Below are 20,080 nucleotides of genomic sequence, written 5' to 3'. Positions count from 1 at the left end.
ATTTTTTTATTATTGCTTCACTAAATGTTTAGCTAGCAGTCTACCTAGCAGACTGGCTTGAGATGGTGAATCTGCGCGATCAACTTGAGCAAAATCTGTATGGAAAAATGTTTTGCACCATGTCAATATGTAGAACAACAGTGAATGTGATATATTTCACCCAACCCCCTCCCAAAAAAAAGGCCTCAATTTTTTTCTGATACCATCCAAGATTTAGAGGAGTTAGTTTCTTCACCAGAACAGATTTGGAGAAATTTAGCATTACATCACTTGTTCATCAATGCATCCTCTGCAGTGAATGGGAGCCGTCAGATTGAGAGAACAAACATCTGATAAAAACACTTAAAAAACATTATAATCCACAAGTATAATCAAGACGACTCCAGTTCATCAGTTAACATCTTATAAAGTGAAAATCTGCATGTTTGTAATAAACAAATCTATTATTAAAACGTTTTTAACTTCAAACCACTAACATTACCTTTTTCACCGGTGGAAGACTCATTATGCATTATGGATTATTTGTTTCAAACATGCAGCTTTTTGCTTAACAAAATGTTAATTGATGGACTGGAGTTGTCTGGATTATTTGTTGATTATTGTGATGTTTTTATGAATTGTTTAGTTTCTCATTCTGACGGCAACCATTCACTGCAGATGATCCATTGGTGAGCAATGATGTTAATGCTGAATTTATCCAAATCTGTTTCGATAAAGAAACAAACTGCATCTGCATCTTGGATGGCCTGGGGTGAGTACTTTTTTTCTGCAAATTTTAATTTTTGGGTCTACTATTTTTTTAAGCCAGATGGAGATTTATAAACCAGCTTTTAAAGCATAGGGGTTTGCACTGAAATAGCATACGCAAAAATGCCTTTTAATGGCCTTACCTCCAAACAAAACACTAGATTTACACATGTATTATGCATTTTATCCTCAGTAATAATAATAATAAAAACATTATTAAACTGTGAGTTCAAACTATGTTTTTAGTAAAACATATAATGATGTGGCTCCAAAAGCATTTGAACTCTCAATCCACACCTGAATATTCGATGCAATTTGATGCAAAATATTAAATCAAGTAGCATCTGTAAACAAATCAACTGTAAACTCTTGTCTAAATCTATAAGGCAGTTGTTTTAGTATTTTCAGGGTATTTTGATTGCTCCATTAGTTTCATGTAGCATACATTTTGTATTCCCATGTTGGATGCCCTCTGGTTACTGTGGCGTGGCTCATTGAAAATCAACATGTGTCTGCTGTTACCCATTTGTCCAATCCTGGTCTGTCTGCCTCTCAAGGCTGCATTGGTACAAAGTGAAGCCATTTGCTGTGGAGGGGCAAACAGTAGTACTAATAACTCTGGGAATATTTGAGGGTGGGTAATGGCTAATGCTGTACCAATCTCTGTCCATTAATATTTATTGAATTTAAGGAAGGGTATTGAATATTTATGGATAATAACCACATGAGGAGGTACCATACTAATGATTCAGTACAGGCAGAACACAACAGAAATTTGATTTGAAAATCTATTTTTTTTATTATTATTATTTAGAAAATACTGATTGTTTACAATAATTGTGGCCTGAGACTTTAACATGTCAATGCCTCTTCCAAGCCACATCGGAAAGTTAAGTTTATTTCCATAAGGTCTCTGCAATAGACACTGTTCTGCTGGAATTCACCAAATGAAGAGAGCCATGAAAAAAGGCAAGAAACAGGCTTAAAATTCAAGGAGTGTCAGAAGATGAAACATTTATGTCTACTAGGCTGCCACAAGGCAAGATTACCAAAGAGTTGAAGAAGATATGCTCGCAGTCTTATTGATATTCACCAAATCCTCTATTATTTACCCTGTTTACTGGCATGCCTTTCTCTGAACAGAGCACAGTACTGGCGATGAAACCAGTGAAATAAAAACAACTTGAGGCTTGTAAGGCTAGGGTTTGAGGTCTCGTCAGCCTGTCAGGCACAAAGCAGGGAAGCTTTCTTCACTTAGTCAGTGAGAGAGTACACTAAAGCTTTAGGAAGTAGTGTCATCTAAAGTTTTCATGTTATCTGAAAAACAAAATAAGACGTGGTCTTTGTTTATTATATGAAATGTCTGATGATGTGCACTATTAAAAATAAAAGGGTTGCTGCGATGGCATAGAAGGAGCATTTTTGGTTCCCCAAAGAAGCTTTCAGTGAACAGTTATTAAAAGAACCATTTTTACTTAATGTAAAGAACATTTAAAAAAATCTCTATAAAGAACCATTTGTATAATAGAAGGGTTCCATGGATGTTAAAAGTTCTTCATGGAACCTTCGATGCCAATAAAGAACATTTATTTTTGAGAGTGTGGCAGAATGTGCAAGCCACTCATTCATGCATTGAGTCTTTGAGGCATACTAGGGTCCATGTCCATATGTGGCATACTTATCCTAAACCAATGGGCCACTGACAGCACAACATCCAAATTTCCTGGAGAGAGATGAATATGCAGACGTGGGTTTCCAAATTTAAAATGGCTGCCCATGTGTGGAGTTGTGTGGAGTGTATAATGAGCCATGTAATGGCAGATCAGGAACAAATCAAAATAAGTCAGAGCTTTTCCTGTTTTCTACTGCCATTTTGCTGTTGAATCACATGCTAAGCCTTTTAAAAAAATACCAAACAAGGAATGGAAACGGTATTCATGAATGACAACAGGGCATTTAAGAAAGCCCCAGCAACACAGTGTAGGTGCACAAAGCCTTCATTATGATGTAGTGGTGGTGAAGATTGAAGCACATTTTCACTGTTCAGCACCCATAAAATTACAAACCTGTATGGCTTTCCTTCTAAAGTGAAACATAAAAGAAGATATTTTGGGAAATTTCTCAGTGTTTTATTTGCCCATACAGTGGAAGTCAATGGTCACCAAAACTGTCTGGTTACCAACATTCTTCAAAATATCTTCTTCTGTGTTTCACAGAATAAAGTAAGTCTAACAGGTTTGGAATGACATGGGTGAGTAAATGAATTTTAATTTTTGGCAGAATTATCCATTTAAGCAGCACTTTGTCTTGTTTTCACATGAAAATATAGAAATTTATATACATTTTATATAAATTTATATAAATGTATATATGTTTTATATACGTTTAACAAATTTTGGAGCAACGATCATGTTTCATGAAGATATTTTGTACATTTCCCACCATAAATATATCAAATCTTAATTTTTGATTAATAATATGCATTGCTAAGGACTTCATTTGGACAACTTTAAAGGTGATTTTCTCAATATTTAGATTTTTTTTGCACCCTCAGATTTTCAAATAGTTGTATCTCGGCCAAACATTGTTCTGTCCTAACAAACCATACACCAATAGAAGGCTCATTTATTCGGCTTGTGGTGTATAAATCTCAGTTTCAAAAAATTGGACCTTTATGACTTGTGGTCCATGGTCACATATTAATATCTTTAGTAAAATTAATAACTTTTTTACATATTTGTACTGAAAAACAACAAAAAAATACTGATTAAGCTGATGCTGCCAGTAACACTTGTTATAGGGTTTCTGTGCAAGAAACTAAAAACGTGGATTTATTTTAAGGCAGACATTTGACAGTTAGCCCGTCATTTGTAACAGGAGAGGCTGAAGGTCATAACACACCTGAAATTAGAGGAACCACAGACAGACACCAGCCATCCTTTTACATTTCCAATACATACATATATACAGGATATCCACATGCTTTCCTATATGAAAGGCTCGTGGAATGCAGTGGAATGTTCTGCAGATGATAAATCCATTATTTCTGTTCCACTTTTCAGGCTGGTTCAAAAGTTATCTTTGTTTGACAATGCCCTTGCCATGCCGCTATTGTGTTTAGATCCCAAAATACTCTACTGCATTTTTAATGAGGCCTTGCAGACTATCTGTGTCTGTTTTTGACTCGCTTTGACTCATTTGTGCAGGTCTCTTTATTTTACAGAATACTTTTGTGTCCTTCTGTTTTAAAGGGATAGTTCAATGAAAAATGAAAATTCAGTCATCATTTACTCACCCTCATGTAGTAACAAACCACGAAGGAGAATCTTGCTTTTACATGACATTATGAATAGGTACTGGAACTTTAAAAAAGGACAAAAAAGCCCCTTTTCATTAAACTAGACCATTGATATCATTGATAACATTTAGTTTATGTCTCCATTAAAAAAGTTTGAGCTAAGAATGTCTCTGATTTGTGTCTTACAGCAACAGTGAGGACGTTTCTGATGTGTCAAACGTGTTCTCTTCATACCCTGCACTATTTAGTTAAGACTGTTTTTATCAGACACAACATGTAATTTCATGCCCCTCTCTAAAGTAATTAGCTTGGCACTGATATCTGTTTTTGACCAGTGGGAAATAAGGCTGTAATTAGCCCAATTTCTGTATTCATTATCTCTTTTTATCATTGAGATACAGCATTAAGTGGGCTCCTTCAAACTAAAACTTAATACCGCAAATACTGGAGTTGGATGTTTTAAAAAAAGTTCTTTTGATGTTGTTGAACTTTTACTTTTGGTCTCTCTGTACACGAACCCTCCTGTGTGTACTGCGTAATGTACTTCAAGAACATCCCAGATGCAAAATTAAAAAAGTAATTAAAATATGCCATAAATTCACAAAGTATGCTGATTATAAACACATACAAACTTATGACTTTATTTAAGAATCTGAATTTATGTGCGCAGTTGAAATGATGAATAATTCATTATGTCCAGGAACCTGTGATCTAAAGAATTTTTGGTAATTTTAGATGTATTATTTGTTGGAAAAAGTGCAGGTGTATTGATTATTGTTTTCTTCGTGAAAAATTCAGCACTGGTCTGACTAACACATCTCCTAAGGGCAATATAGCTCTTGTTGCTATATGCTCTGAAGCATGTTTTTCTATTAGGTATTGACGAAAATGTCTCATGCATTTTTTTCCTCCCAAAGCTGACCTCCGTCATTTATTAGCTGCATTAGATAAGGCTTCTGAATCACAGTCCAGGAGGGAATCGAACTGTCCATGTAACGTAACTAAAACTGGCACATTCATTAAGTTAGTCTCTTCAAAAATGGGCTAAATTCCAATCAGACATTCTGGCAGAGCGAAATGATGAGAACCCAAAGCTGGGTGACATCTCACGCATAGCTGACATCTCCTCCCAGATAAGCGGCCACTAGTTTTCTCTTGCTCTCTCTCTCTGAACCTCTCACAAATTACAGCAATTTCTGTCACTCCAGCATTTATAGTTTTGTCACTTGAAATCTATTTTTATCTAAATACAAGCAGCTTTGTCTGCTATTTAGCCCCTGACCAGCCAAGGAGGTCTACCTGGAGAGAGCGATCCGCATTGATCCGCATTGATCCGCATTGCGATCCGCAATGATATCTTTGGTCATGAGTGTTTCAAAATGTATTTTTGAGCCAATCACCTGAACCATAACATAACTTTCTTTCTTCTGTGGAACATAAAAGAAGATATTTTGAAAAATGTCTGTTTTTTATGTGAAGTCAATGCTCAACAAAACTGCTTGGTAACCAACATTCTTCAAAATATCTATTTTATGTTCCACCACACAAGTTTAGAAAAGGGGAACCCATACTCAGAATTTGTGCTCTGCATTTAACCCATCCAAGTGTACACACAGTAGTGAACATACACCCGGAGCAGTGGGCAGCCATTTATGCTGCAGCGCCCGGGGAGCAGTTGGGGGTTCGGTGCCATGCTCAAGGGTCTCACCTCAGTCGTGGTATTGAGGGTGGAGAGAGTGTTGGTTATTCACTCCCCCACCTGCAATCCCTGCCAGACCTGAGACTCCAACCCACGACCTTCAGGTTACAAGTCCAACTCTCTAACCATTAGGCCATGACTGCCCCAAAAGACATGAGGGTGAGAAAATAATACAGAATACAGAATTTATATTTTTGGATGAACTATCCCTTTTAGTAAAAAAATAAGACATGCTTAAAATAAATTCAAGAAATTTTGAGTTGGGTAGAAAAATATCTTATGCAGTTTGATTCTTCAAGAAATTACTTTAAATATGTTCACATATTTTTCCTAAAAAACAGACGACAAATATACTGATTGATGTGAGTTTCATCATCTTTGCATGGAATGATTGTTCTCCACTAAATGTTTTTATACTGTATCCACCCAAATGAGGGACCAGGCAATTGTGAAAAATGATCCACTGCCCTTATGGCATCCTGAATCAAGCCTACTCATTACTGGATTGGTGTCCGCATGGCAACGCTAGAAGGCCAGAGAAACTAAAGTTTCATCTCTACAGATGAGGAATCAGAGGCTAGTTATTCCCAAACCCATTTAGCCTCTGTTGCGTCTTCTCATGGGATGTGATTGTTCTGTATGGACAGTTATTTGAAAAATGGGATGGATTGTGGGCTACAAATAATAGAAATCATCTCCTTTCCACTGTCCGTTGCTTTTTGTTAAATATTTTAATATTATTCATTTACAACAGTGAATATGTGATATTAAAAACTGTCTTCTTACACTGCATATTGGATAAACACACTGCCAATCAATGCTTGAATACTAGTGTGAAGAAACACAGACTTGTCTGTCCTGTAAAAGGCATGAGGCCTAATTATGGATGAGTGACAAATTAGTATGGATATTTATTGGAAAAAAATACACAGTATGACAATAGACTTCTGTGTTATTTTCAATATTTGACCTACATCTAGATCTAGAATCAGGTACATTGTGTTTCTAAAAAGTCTGCATGTTCTTCATGTCTCTACATGAATGAGTGACTCTGAAACTATAACACATAGTTCTTTGGACCCTAAATTAAAAGGCATTTATGCATTTAGCAAACACTTCAAAGTGACATGTTGTATTCAAGCTATACATTTTTGCCAGTTCTTCAGTTTTGTTTCTATTAATTTTTAAGGCCTAATAAACATGCAGAATGCATTTCCTTTGCAATTTAATAAATATTATAATAAATGTTGATATCCAAATGATACAGAGAAAAACAACACCATTTCTGACCATATCCCCAAGCCCAAGGCCAAATATGAAGCATGCATCTCAGGGTTAATGGTAATAACGTGAATCAATTGTAAATTAGCGTTGTGTTTTGTATAATGCCACAAGTGTCTCTTTGCATCAATACTAATAACCAGGAGGTAGTATCATACTCCGTTTGACTAATGACCATGTCAAAAAGAAAATTTGTCACTGTCAGTGGATATGAAAAACCATTACCTACCACCATGCCTACAGCTGCACTATCAGACCCAATGGATGCCACAATCGAGTTAGAAACTCAGGACAGAGTCCCAGAAACAGCATTTCAGAAGTTAGGTGTGAAGATAAGGTTGCGTTAGGTTGAGCTCTGCGTCTGAAAGACTGATTCTGGAGACACTCAATAATCATTTAGGAACCCCAGGACAGGCATTTCATTTTCTGCGCCAGGACATTTTACCCTGCCTTTATTACAGTTCCACTACATAATGACCTTTGATTATAGAACTGGAATTAATCTTACTGCCTAAGAGTTTATGGATCACAGCATAATTAATTTCCTCAAATTTAATTAGATATTCTGCACACCTGGTTTATAAGCATATTAACTGATGCATTTATGGGATCGTCATGTTTGGGAGCCTGGAATCTGAACTGTCAAATTATCTAGCCTAATTGTCTGAAATTATTTCCTTTATGCTTACAGTCATTTCCTTTATGAGCAAAATTTACAAATTATGTAGATGATGGATTATATGAATTAAACAATTATTTGATGTACACAGTTTCTAATTATCACTATAGTGTGGAAGCTTGTTTCTGTTATGGGATAAATAATTGCAACATTTTATCTCACAATTTGGCCTTTTTTCTTGCAATTCTGAGTTTATATGTTACAATTTTGACTTTTTCCACACGCAATTCTGAGAACAAAATCAGAATTGTGAGATAAAAATTCACAATTACCTTTTTTATTTTTTATTCCATGGCAGAACTAAAAAACAGAATTATGAGATATAAACTCAGAATTCCACAAAATTCTAAGAATTCTAAATTTATATGAAAAAGTTTGAATTGTTAGATAAAAAGTCTTTTTAATTTTTTTAATTCTGTGGCAGAAACAGGCTTCCATACTATAGAAAACCCTCTTCCAAAAAAAAAAAAAAAAAAAAATTAATAAAAGACATCTAAAAAACACACTGGGCTGATAGTAGTGAAGAAGAAATGTCATTATAGTTTCTGCAACATATACATTTATCTGACGCTTTTATCCAAAGCGACTTACAATTGCTATATATGTCAGAGGTCGCACGCCTCTGTAGCAACTAGGGGGTTAAGTGTCTTGCTCAGGGACACATTGGATTCGAACCCGGGTCTCTCACATCAAAGGCATGTGTCTTATCCACTGCGCCATCACCACCCTTTATTCTGGTTTATTTATTCTGGTTGCCTTCATATGATCAGCCGTGGTATGTAACAACTCACTGTTGCTTATAGTTAAGGAACAGAAAGATTCTGTTTATCAGTGGGACACGTATGATCTTATCAGTGGGACACGTATTATCTATAATCAAAGGTCATTATGTAGTCCCCGGGGAAGTCGTGGCCTAATGGTTAGAGAGTCGGACTCGTGATCCAAAGGTTGTGGGTTCGAGTCTCGGGCCGGCAGGAATTGTAGGTGGGGGGAGTGAATGTCCAGAGCTCTCTCCACACTCAATACCACGACTGAGGTGCCCTTGAGCAAGACACCGAACCCCCAACTGCTCCCCGGGCGCTGCAGCATGGCTGCCCACTGCTCCGGGTGTGTGTTCACGGTGTGTGTGTGTGTGTGTGTGTGTGTGCATTTGTTCACTACTCACTGCTGTGTGTGTGCACTTGGATGGGTTAAACGCAGAGCACCAATTTCGAGTATGGGTCACCATACTTGACAATACGTCACGACTTTACTTTTTTTTACTTTACTTAAATCCATCTAGACCAATGTTTCCCAATCCTAGTCTTGGACCACCATACTGCACATATTAACTGTGTCTTTTTTGTTGCACATTTGAATCATATTAGTAGCGGATTCATGAACTGAACAGGTAGACATAATGTGGTTAATCTTTTCTCTGTATATATTTTATATATAGAGTTCCACGATATGTTACATTCTTTACATATATAATGTGATGTATATTTCTAAAACCAGTAGGTTTTCATCTCCTCTAAGGGCTCTGAAATGAGAATTAGTACCATTGATATCCCTTATCTAACCTAACACAAACATCAGTATTGTGAGGAAGCTGTTTACATTGGACTCTCAAACATTGGTCGCACACATCCCCGTTCCAGTAGCTCAAACAGGGGAGCATTATAGCAATGCCAAGGTAATGGGTTTGATTCACAGGGAATGCATGAACTTGTATGAACTTGAATGCATAAAATGTATACCGTGAATGTAAGTCGGACTTGTAACCCAAAGGTCACGGGTTCGAGTCTGAGGTCCGACAGGGATTGTAGGGGAGTGAATGTCCGCCTTCAAAACCACGACTGAAGTGAGACCCTTGAGCAAGGCACCGAATACCCAACTACTCCCCAGGCACCACATCATAAAAAAATGGCTGCCCACTGCTCCGGGTGTGTGTTTGTTCATTACTCACTGCTGTGTGTGTGCACTTGGATGGGTTAAATGCACAGCACAAATTCCAAGTATGGGTCACCATACTTGGCCACATGTCACGTCCTTTTCTTTAAAAAAAAAACATTTTATCAAACTTAAACTTTTGAACGATAGTATTTGTAAATGTGAGTGTAAAAGGCTGTTCCTCTGTTGACTTTCCTCTAAAACCCAAAACATAAAATAAAACAATGGATGCCAACAGTGTCAACTGTACCGTAGTCTGAGAGAAAACGACCCAGGTTACGTATGTAACCCAGGTTCCCTGAAAGGAACGAGAGCTGCGTCAAAACGCATATGGGAACGCCATCAGCGTAACCGACGCTCTGAATATTGTCTACAACCAGTCTAATGGATGGGTGAGGCGTCACGGGCGGGGTGACATCACGACCAGGAAGTATATAAGCACGTGCGGCGGAGCCGGCGTCAGCTTCAAGTCATGAAGCAAGCGCTGGCAGGGATGCCGGAAGTGTGGCTACGAGACGCAGCTCTCGTTCCCTTCAGGGAACCTGGGTCGTTCCCTTCCAGGAACTTCGATCTGCGTCAAAACGCATATGGGAACGCAGTACCAACGCCGCCAGACTGACAAGTCCCTGCCTGGTGTCAGGCTGAGAGGATGGAGGAGCCAGGAAGCGGACAAGCGGACACAAGCAGTTGGTCCGTCTTTCTCCACAGGGCAGCTCTGTGGATGTATGCGCCCAGTGCTCGCACCGGACACATACAGTTGTGCCTTTCCTGGTCTGGCTCCCTGAAGGGAGGAGGACAGAAGGCCTGGAGTACGACCGGCTGTGGTACGACCGTCGGAACATTCGGTACATACCCTGCACGTGGGTAGAGAAAGACTTTCGCCGAACCGGGCGCAAAGTCAATGCACGAAGGGGCCACAGACAGGGCCTGAAGGTCACTCACCCTCCTCAGAGAAGTGATGGCCAACAAGAAGACGGTCTTGATGGTGAGGAGTCTATCCGTTATCTCCTCGATAGGCTCAAAAGGTGCTCTGCACAGAGCCTCCAGTGCCACAGCCAGGTCCCACGTGGGGACACGGGATCGTACAGGCGGCCTCAGCCTCAGTGCACCGCGGAGGAAACGTGTAACCAGGGGGTGTCTACCCACTGACTGGCCACCGATAAGGGCGTGGTACGAAGAGATAGCTGCCACGTAGACCTTAATAGTGGAGTGGGTTAACCCTGCGGAGAAACGGGCCTGCAGGAACTCCAGAACTGCGCGAATCGGGCAGTTGACTGGGTCGAGCTGGCGGTCCCCGCACCAAGAAGTGAAGAGTTTCCACTTCAAGGCATACAGTTTCCTTGTGGAGGGAGCTCTGGATTGGAAGATGGTCTCGACAACCTCGGTTGACAGACCGGAAGCTATGAGTTGTGCCCCCTCAGGGGCCACACGCACAGCTTCCACCGCTCCGGGCAGGGGTGCACAAAGGTGCCCCTGGCCTGTGAGAGGAGATCTCTCCTGATCGGCACCGGCCACGGGGTGCCGTCGAGGAGAGAAATCAGGTCCGAGAACCATACTCGGCCCGGCCAGAACGGCGCTACTAACAGTAGACTGACCGTGTCCCGGCGCACTCTCGCCAAAACTCCCGGGAGCAGAGCGATCGGGGGGAAGGCGTACAGACGGAGCCTCGGCCAAGTCTGTACCATAGCGTCCAGCCCCAGAGGAGCTGGAGGAGCTAGAGAGAACCAGAGGGGACATTGTGCTGACTCTCGAGTCGCAAAGAGGTCCACCTGTGCCTGGCCAAAAACCTTCCAAATCTGCTTCACCACCTCGGGGTGAAGCATCCATTCCCTGGGCCTCGGCCCCTGTCTCGACAGGACGTCTGCTCCCACATTGAGATACCCAGGAATGTGCACAGCTCTCAGTGATAGGAGCTTGCCCTGGGACCACACAAGGATCTGGTGTGCCAGCTTGTACAAGGGGCGCGACCGCAGACCTCCTTGGTGGTTGATGTAAGAGACCACTGCCGTGCTGTCGGTGCGGACCAGCACATGGCGATCTCTTAGGTCTGGGAGGAAGTGCTTGAGCGCACGGAACACAGCTAGGATCTCTAGCCAGTTGATATGCCACGTCAGGTGGCGACCACTCCACAGACCGCGGGCAGGGTGGCCACTCATGACCGCACCCCAACCGGTGAGGGAAGCGTCCGTCGCTAGCGAGACGCGGCGACAAGGAGCTCCCAGCACCGGGCCCTGAGACAAGAACCAAGGTTTCCTCCACATGTCTAAGGCACGGATGCAGCGCCGTGACACTTTGACAGCGCGGAGCGAGTCTCCCCTCAGGGAGACCCCCTTGGTCTTGAGCCACCACTGTAGGGGCCTCATGTACAGCAGGCCAGAAGGAATCACGCTGGACGCAGCTGCCATGAGCCCGAGCAGTCTCTGAAACTGCTTGACAGTGAATGGCTGGCCCTCTCGCACTCTCTTGACTGCCGTGAGGATCGACTCGATCCGAGCAGGGGACAAACGAGCCTGCATCGTGGTCGAATCCCACACTACGCCTAGATAAGTGGTTCTCTGAGCTGGAGAAAGCACACTCTTCTTGGCGTTTAGTCTTAACCCCAAATCTTTCATGTGGGCGAGAACGACATCTCGATGCCGAACTGCCAACCGCTCTGACTGAGCGAGAATCAACCAATCGTCAATATAATTGAGTATGCGGATGCCCTGCAGTCGCAACGGGATCAGAGCCACATCCACACACTTGGTGAAAGTGCGGGGTGAGAGTGCTAGGCCGAAGGGAAGAACCCGGTACTGATACGCTTTGCCCCCGAAAGCAAACCTCAGGAACTTCCTGTGAGAGGGAAGGATGGATACATGGAAATAGGCGTCTTTGAGGTCTATCGTGACAAACCAGTCCTCGGACCTGATTTGAGACACGATCTGTTTGACCGTCAGCATCTTGAACTTCAGCTGTCTGACTGAGCGGTTCAAGAGACGCAAGTCCAGTATGGGCCTCAGCCCCCTATCCCTCTTTGGAACAATGAAGTACCGGCTGTAGAAGCCGGTGTGGGCTTCGTGAGGAGGAACCAACTCGATGGCTTCCTTCCTCAGCAAAGTACCGACTTCCTGTTCCAAGACCAGAGCCTGCTCGGGGCGGACCGTAGTCACACAAACCCCGTTGAACGGTGGAGGTGGCGCATCGAACTGGATGCGATAACCATTCTCTACCGTCCGCATGACCCAAAGAGACACATTCGGCAGTCGCTGCCAGGCTGCCAAATGATCTACTAAGGGAATCAGTCTCTCGAGACTGACCTCTGGTGTCAGAGAAGCGGCCAGACCGCTGCCTCGCTGCCTCGCTGTGAGACGCGTGATCTGGCGGCTGAGGCGAGTTTCTCAGGCCCGCTGAAATCACAGGCGGAAGAACCTGAGAGTAATACTCGCTGGGACCTGCTCTCTTTCTGCGCAGCCCTGTGTGAGGAGCTGGTATGCGGAGGAGACTTCTCCCGCCCAGCAGCCTCCAGAGTTAGAGAGCGACGGGGGAGGATCCGCCGGAACGCCTCCGCTTGCTTACAAGCCTCCTGAAACCTGTCGACGGCGGTGCTCACAGCGTCGCTGAACAGGCCAGAAGGCTGAAGCAGGGCATCCAGGAGGCAGACCCTGTCCTTCTCTTTGATATTGGACAGGGTCAGCCACAAATGCCTCTCTGCTGCCACCAACGCTGACATGGAGCGGCCGATAGCACGGGCCGACTCCTTGGTGGCGCGGAGAGCCAAATCGGCGGTCCTCCTGAGCTCTAGAATATCATCAGCTCTGATATCCCCGAACTCATCTAACTCCTTCAGCAGTTCAGCCTGGTACGCCTGCAACACTGCCATAGTGTGCAGACACGCACCAGCCTGCCCTGCTGCCGCATACCCCCTGCCCACTAATGATGATGTGGTGCGCAGAGGCTTAGTGGGCAGAGTGGGAGCCTTCAAGGACGACGCCGCGGAAGGAGACAGATAGCTCGCGAGCGTCTGTTCGATCCGGGGCATCGCCCTGTATCCACGCCCATCCAATTCCCGCACATTACCGTAGTAATCAGAAGCGGGAACGAAAGGGCGGGAAGAATATGGTTTAACCCACGACCTCGACACCTCGGTGTGCAGATTGGGGGAAAACGGAAGGCTCCTACATAGAGGTGGCGGCCGCGAGCGCAGAAAACGCTCGTCCAGCAAGCTGGACTGCGGCACAGTTGCTTTCTCGGAGGGCCAACTGATGTCGAGCTTGGCCACTGCCCGAGTCACCACCTCTAGCAACTCCTCATATTGGGGCGAGAGAGGCGGCGAAACCTCGTCAACGCTCGTCACGTCAACCTCCTCGGAGGAAGAGAGACGAAGCGCTGAGTCCTCATCTCGGAGGGAAGGAACCGCTTCCCCGAGAGATGGGACACCAGATCTGGCGGATACGGGAGGAGATAGGGACATGCCCGTCTCACTCCCGCCAGCCAGATCAGCCTGTGAGCCCCACGAATGCAGCCGCCGCTCTGCCTCGGCAGCAGCGGGACCAGCACCGCGTGGGGAGCTCACGAAGGCTCCCTCCTCGAAGAGAGCCCTCCGGGTGCGGAGTGTGCGCAGCGAGAGCCGCTCACAGTGCGGGCAATCGGCTCCCTCGAGAGCCGACGCTGCATGCTCCGCACCCAGGCAGACCACACACAGATTGTGTGTGTCCCCACCCGTGATGTAACGAGGGCAAGGACTAACACACAAACTGAAACGCGATCTGGGATCGCCCACTGTCTTGGCCTTTGCTTTAGGCATCTTTTTTAGGACAGACAACACTAAGTAAGACTCACAAGACAGAAATCAGACTGACAACACACAGAGCGCTTGCTGAATGACAGAAAGCTGACGCCGGCTCCGCCGCACGTGCTTATATACTTCCTGGTCGTGACGTCACCCCGCCCGTGACGCCTCGCCCATCCATTAGACTGGTTGTAGACAATATTCAGAGCGGCGGTTACGCTGATGGCGTTCCCATATGCGTTTTGACACAGCTCGAAGTTCCTGGAAGGGAACTGAAATAGAACAAAAACAAATGTTTCTGTTTGGTGTTTTTGGCTTTAGCCCACTAGTGTCTGAAGTGTGTGTTAAGTGTTTCCAAGACAACAACAGGTCAAGGAGAGTTCAACAACTAAAACACATCTAAAGAACAGAAAAAGATCAGGCAGCACTATTGCACTGTAGCACAGTTGCACGAAACACGCTTTCCAGCGTAAACGCATACAGCAGTCATTTTGTGTGTAATTCGCAATTCACAGCAGATGAAGTAGTCGAATGGTGTCTGTTACTGCGAGTATGCTGGTTTATTGTTTCCCAGTTGCTCTCTGGTGCCTGGCCGTACTTTCTCTGTCTCATGCGACTCATCAGAGTGGTTAGAAATAATACCCACAACATCTGGTTGGCCCCTCATGCCAGCCGGCAGAAGGCCAGTCAATTTGCCGTGCTCCTTTGCCCCCCTTCAGCTGGCCAGATGTCGACTAATGCAATCTCTAGAATAGAATTTACGATTTACACCATCTGCAACCCTCAATATTAAAGTCTTTGCTGCAATCAAGTGTGAAAAAACCCCCAAAACAATTAATTTTCCATTGTGACCATCGCTTGCCAGTGCTTTTGGCTTTAACATGTTTTGACATTAGCAGTTCAAACGGATTCGATCAGTAGCAGAGGAGAGCCTGGCTGGAGCTCCAGAAATCCATGACTAATGATCTGCTTCCTGGGGGGATAGAGTGAATCACCAAAGAGAAAACTCACAAGTTGTGTTGATGGGTCGATGAAACAGGCCTCAAGCAGTTTAAGATATTGTTAAATGTTAATTTAGCTGACTCTGATGGGAGGTATCCCAACTGCTATGTGCTTAAACAAAAGTGAGCGCACTGAGAAGGACTTCTGAGGGTGTTAATGTAGAACAACAGATTCTGATACAATGGTTAGCCTTCCTGAATAATGCTCGCCCACAAAAGATAAGTAGTTCCCAGAAGCGTCATAGTCATTCAGATGCATGTGCCCCCTCAAGTGGATTTTTAATGCAACTTCTAAAAAAATGGCATCTTTGATAATGAAGTTTATGGTTATTGTAGGAAAAAGAAAAGAAATCACCCACTCGGATTGTCGGTCTAGGTTTGTCTGTACAGTTGAGTTTCTCCAAACTTGCAAACTTGCAATTTTGCTTCATTTATAAAATGTATTTAATACACATACAGAAATATATGTGTGGTTAAATTAGGTCTGGATTTGCCCTTCAAATATATGAGTAAATAAATAAATAAGTCAGTGACGGCATGACATCACTTGAAGCATCATTTTTATTTTAGAATGAAAACATTTATAGAAAAAAAAAAACTGTGAGATCCATTTGTCAGTCCTCTGTGGTGTGTGTCATGTGTTCCTGCCTCTTGTGTCCATATTTGTTTTTTTTCCTGTCTTTGTTAAATGAAATCATTAGTTTAATTCTTGTCCAGCCGTGTTCGTCTCATTATCTATGATTTACCTGTGTATAATAGTCCTGTCTGTTCAGTTAGATTTCATCTGGTCTACTTGTTACTCCCGGTGTTTCCTGTCTGTAAGCCTTGTCTTGCCCTGCCCTGCTCTGCCTTGATGTGTTCAGTAAAGACTATTATTTGAGTTTACATCCTCATCTGTGTGTTCCTGTGTCCTCCTCGTTCCTCCCTCGTGTGTGCACCGTGACACCATTGTGATTTACCTCTCATTTCTGTTGTTCATTTCTCTTTCTGTACTACTGGACTAACACGTCCTGCTCTAATATATATATATATATATATATATATATATATATATATATATATATATATATATATATAAACTGCAGTGTTGTGAAGAATATTTTTTCCTCCTTTCTTTTTGCCATTTTGGGCACCAGATGAGCCAGGACTGACACTGATTTGACTTAAAATAAATAAATGAATAAATAATGAATGAACAAATGAACAAATAAATAAATAAGGTAGATAGGTACATGACGCCTCTGGAAGCATTCCGTTTATTTTAGAATGAAAACATTTATGGAAAAACCTACATCTCATTTATGTTGTTTGTTTCTATTTCTGTCTCTTTGCTTTAGAGGGTGCCCAAATAAACAGTGTGGGACCTGGCTCATCTATGATGCAGGCTATAACACAATGTCCTGCCCTTGGGCAAGTACTTGTAGCCCACCCTTATGAACCATCTCAACCTGGGAAGGAGCTCAACAAGTACGCTTCGCTCAAGGCTGTGGGTAAGATGCTTCAAGATGCTGTGGGCCATGCTTCAATTTTAGATTTTATTTATATATGTTAATCATGCTCATTATTAAGAAAATAATATTTGAAACTCTGTAGTGTGATTACTTTCTGCTAAAGTTCCTAATCATGTGGTCTTGACCTGAGATGTTTTTGTTGTACTGGCAGGCCATGTTCTGGATCTTAGATGGTCTCATATTGGTCTAGTCTTGACTTATAATTATACTTAATAATTTAATAATTTAAGTTGTGTTTTACAGTGGTAACATGGGGTAATCACATAGTCACTTGTCACTTTTCACCTCAATTAGTCTGGTATCAGAGTGAATCCTATCAAAAGACTTCAGTGAGATGACAGCTAGCAAACAGCAGACAAACAACCAGCCGAAACAGCAACGTGTTATGACAGTCATTCTCTGAGGCTTTCAGCCACGGATGAAACTGCTCAGTTGTTAATCCACTGAAGTGCTGTCTGTGCAGACTGATCACTGGGAAAGAGAGAGGCCCAGAAGACAAGCCGTGGTCATGGAGCTGAAGCGTCTGAGTTCAGTGTGCTACCTTCCTCTGATGTGCGTTAATCTCAGCGTATTGATGTCAATGAAAGAGATCAGCTCTTCTCTCGTCTGGCTGCCTTATTTTGCGGTTGGCCTCCTGGTATGAGGTTTTAGATCTGCAGTTTGCTGCGACTCATTGGGGTGTCAAGGCTGTTAAAAAGGTCAACTGAAGGATATTTAATTAAAAGTCTAAAATGTCATGCTGAAATGAGGAGGACTTCAAACAGAGTGTAGTTAGTCCCAATTAAGGCCTGGCTAAGTTGGAAGGTGATACTCCGTTAGCAACATTTCATGGATGTTTTAAAAAAATGTTGTAGCACAAAAAAGAAATGATTAATGATGCCATCTAGAAACACATTAGAATTGTTTATACTCGGTTGTCTGATCTGGTCCTCGCAAGTCGTGTTTCACGCTATCAATGATCGACTAGCACTGGTTGAAAATGTTTGCAGCAAAAAAATATTTACAACTCCTTTGCAAAGAAGCTGTTAGTTGCTGTTTGAATGTCAATGTCGATGCGGCTGAATTTGTTGCCTGTAAACAGATTGTCAAAAATAACATTTACAGTAATAACAGTTGCGATGTGAGATGTTTTTTAAGTGCACAATAACTACAGATTCAAAATAGTGGTTTCAGCAGACAGATAAAATCCCAAAACAACTTTTGAAAGAGCAAAAAGCTGTATTTTTCCATTTGATGATGGAAGCAATCCAGGCTAATTTGCATAAAAAAAAAAAATCAGCATTAGCATGTTGACAGCACCAAACAGCCTAACTACTTTGATCGTTATTCACAATGGCAACTTAAAAGCTCATCTTATAAATATGTGAAGCACTCTTAAGCATCGACATTCAATTCACTTCAAGTAATTTTTATAAAGTTTTTTAACAGTGCACTAAATATATTGAATTTGTTTCAAATAAAGAAAACAAACAAATAAATGAATGCACACAATTATTTTTGAAATTATTATTTACTCACCTTCATATAATTCCAAAAATATCAAACTCATGCTCTAAATTCTGAAGTTTTTTGCTGATGCACAAAAGCTGCATTTATTTGATCAAAATACAGTAAAAACTGCAATGTTGTGAAATGTTCAACCTGGTCTCATAAACTGTTTTCTATTTTAATGTATTTCAAAATGTAATTTATTCCTATGGTCAAAGCTGGATTTTAAGCATCAAAACTCCAGTCTTCAGTGTCACATGATCTTTCAGCAATCATTCTAATATGCTGATTTGCTGCTCAAGAAACATTTATTATTATTATCAATGTTGAAAACGGTTGTGCTGATTGATATTTTTGTGGAAACTGATATATTTTCAGAAATATATGATAAATAGAAAGTTCAGAAAAACAGAAATATTGAAGTCTTTTGTAACATTATAAATGTTTTGACTTTCCGTGTCACTTTTGATCAATAACCATTGCTTAAAATAACTGATTTATTAAAAAGGTCATTGGAAATGTCATTGTATGTATCTTTCAAAAAATGAGAAAAATAACTAGTTTAGAATGACATGGTGTTCAATAAATAATGGCATAATGTGGACTGTTTCTCTCCAGAAACATCCCGTTTTTTAGTTGTCTGTAGGAGAAAATGGTTGTGTCAAGCATTTTCACTAAAAAAAAAACAGCTAATTTGGGAAAAACAAGTGATAACACTTGATCTATTAAATGTGTAATCATCTGATACTTATGAGGGGAGGAAAGAAAAAAAACGCAAATCAGAAATCAGGTTGTTTTTTGCATCTGACTAATGAAGTGTTATTGAATTTTCCTCGCTTTTGCTCTTCTATCTCTCTTTTCCAGCTGAAAAAGCAAACGAAAACTTCTACACTAACAGACGGCACCTAGCTGACCTGGCTGCGAAAGGCACTCTTCCCATGCACTCGGTGAGTCTGGAGCAGGAGCCCACCAACCCTTACAGCCCCGAGCTGCCCTGCCAAAAGCAGAATGGACACAAGTCCAAAAGCACCAAGGTCCACAGCTCCCACCCACTAGCTTTTGGCTCGAACACCATCGCCAACCCCGGCATGCTGAAGGGCTGGGAGACCACAGAAACGCTGGGCCACCGGCACACATACGCCCCCAAGAAGCACAGTGCCACCGTGGAGCAAGTGAACGAGCTGACATCTGCCCACAGTCAGCACTACCTGCCACCACATCCGTATTTTGTCACCAACAGCAAGACTGAGGTGACCGTGTGAACGGAGCTGCAACGCCGGGTTTATCGAGTCCAGGCCTGAGTGGATGCGTGGATCGGAGAACGGGGATAATAAAAGAAGCCTGATGGAGGAAGACATGTGGATTAGGATCCCGTCCTGCTGGAGGGATTGACCAAGCGGCTCTGAATGGAACATTTGAACAGGACAATGTGGAACTTTTTCTGTGTCCTTTCCATCACAAACGAACAATCTGACCTGTAGTGATGAGTTTGTCACAAGGCCATCCGTCAAAGTGATGAGGACACATTCAAACCCTAAACAATCAATGCAATCAAACTTACTACTGTAGATGATGTTTCACAACAACCTGAAAGCTTGTGAGAAAGTTGCTTAAGAAACACTATCCTGTTTTTCTCAAAATCGTGTACATAACAGAATGGACGAAAAATGTCAAAG

The 20,080-nt window shown here is 42.4% G+C and overlaps 1 protein-coding gene across 1 annotated transcript in view; it reads left to right on the top strand.

The window, feature by feature from the left end:
• LOC306856901 (protein shisa-9B-like) overlaps nucleotides 1–19,666 on the top strand; it is a gene marked incomplete at both ends in the record, with an annotated part of 38,867 nt that extends 19,201 nt beyond the window's left edge. The window contains 2 exons of the mRNA XM_079396444.1: nucleotides 16,743–16,895; nucleotides 19,269–19,666. Coding sequence (XP_079252570.1) covers nucleotides 16,743–16,895; nucleotides 19,269–19,666 — 551 coding nt within the window. The remainder of the gene's footprint in view (nucleotides 1–16,742; nucleotides 16,896–19,268) is intronic.
• Nucleotides 19,667–20,080: the final 414 nt, after the last annotated feature.

The sequence above is a fragment of the Barbus barbus genome (genome assembly GCF_936440315.1).
Source record: "Barbus barbus genome assembly, chromosome: 3".
Lineage (NCBI taxonomy): Eukaryota > Metazoa > Chordata > Actinopteri > Cypriniformes > Cyprinidae > Barbus > Barbus barbus.
The sequence above is the reverse complement of the archived record's forward strand: the minus strand, read 5'-3'. Positions and strand labels throughout refer to the sequence as shown.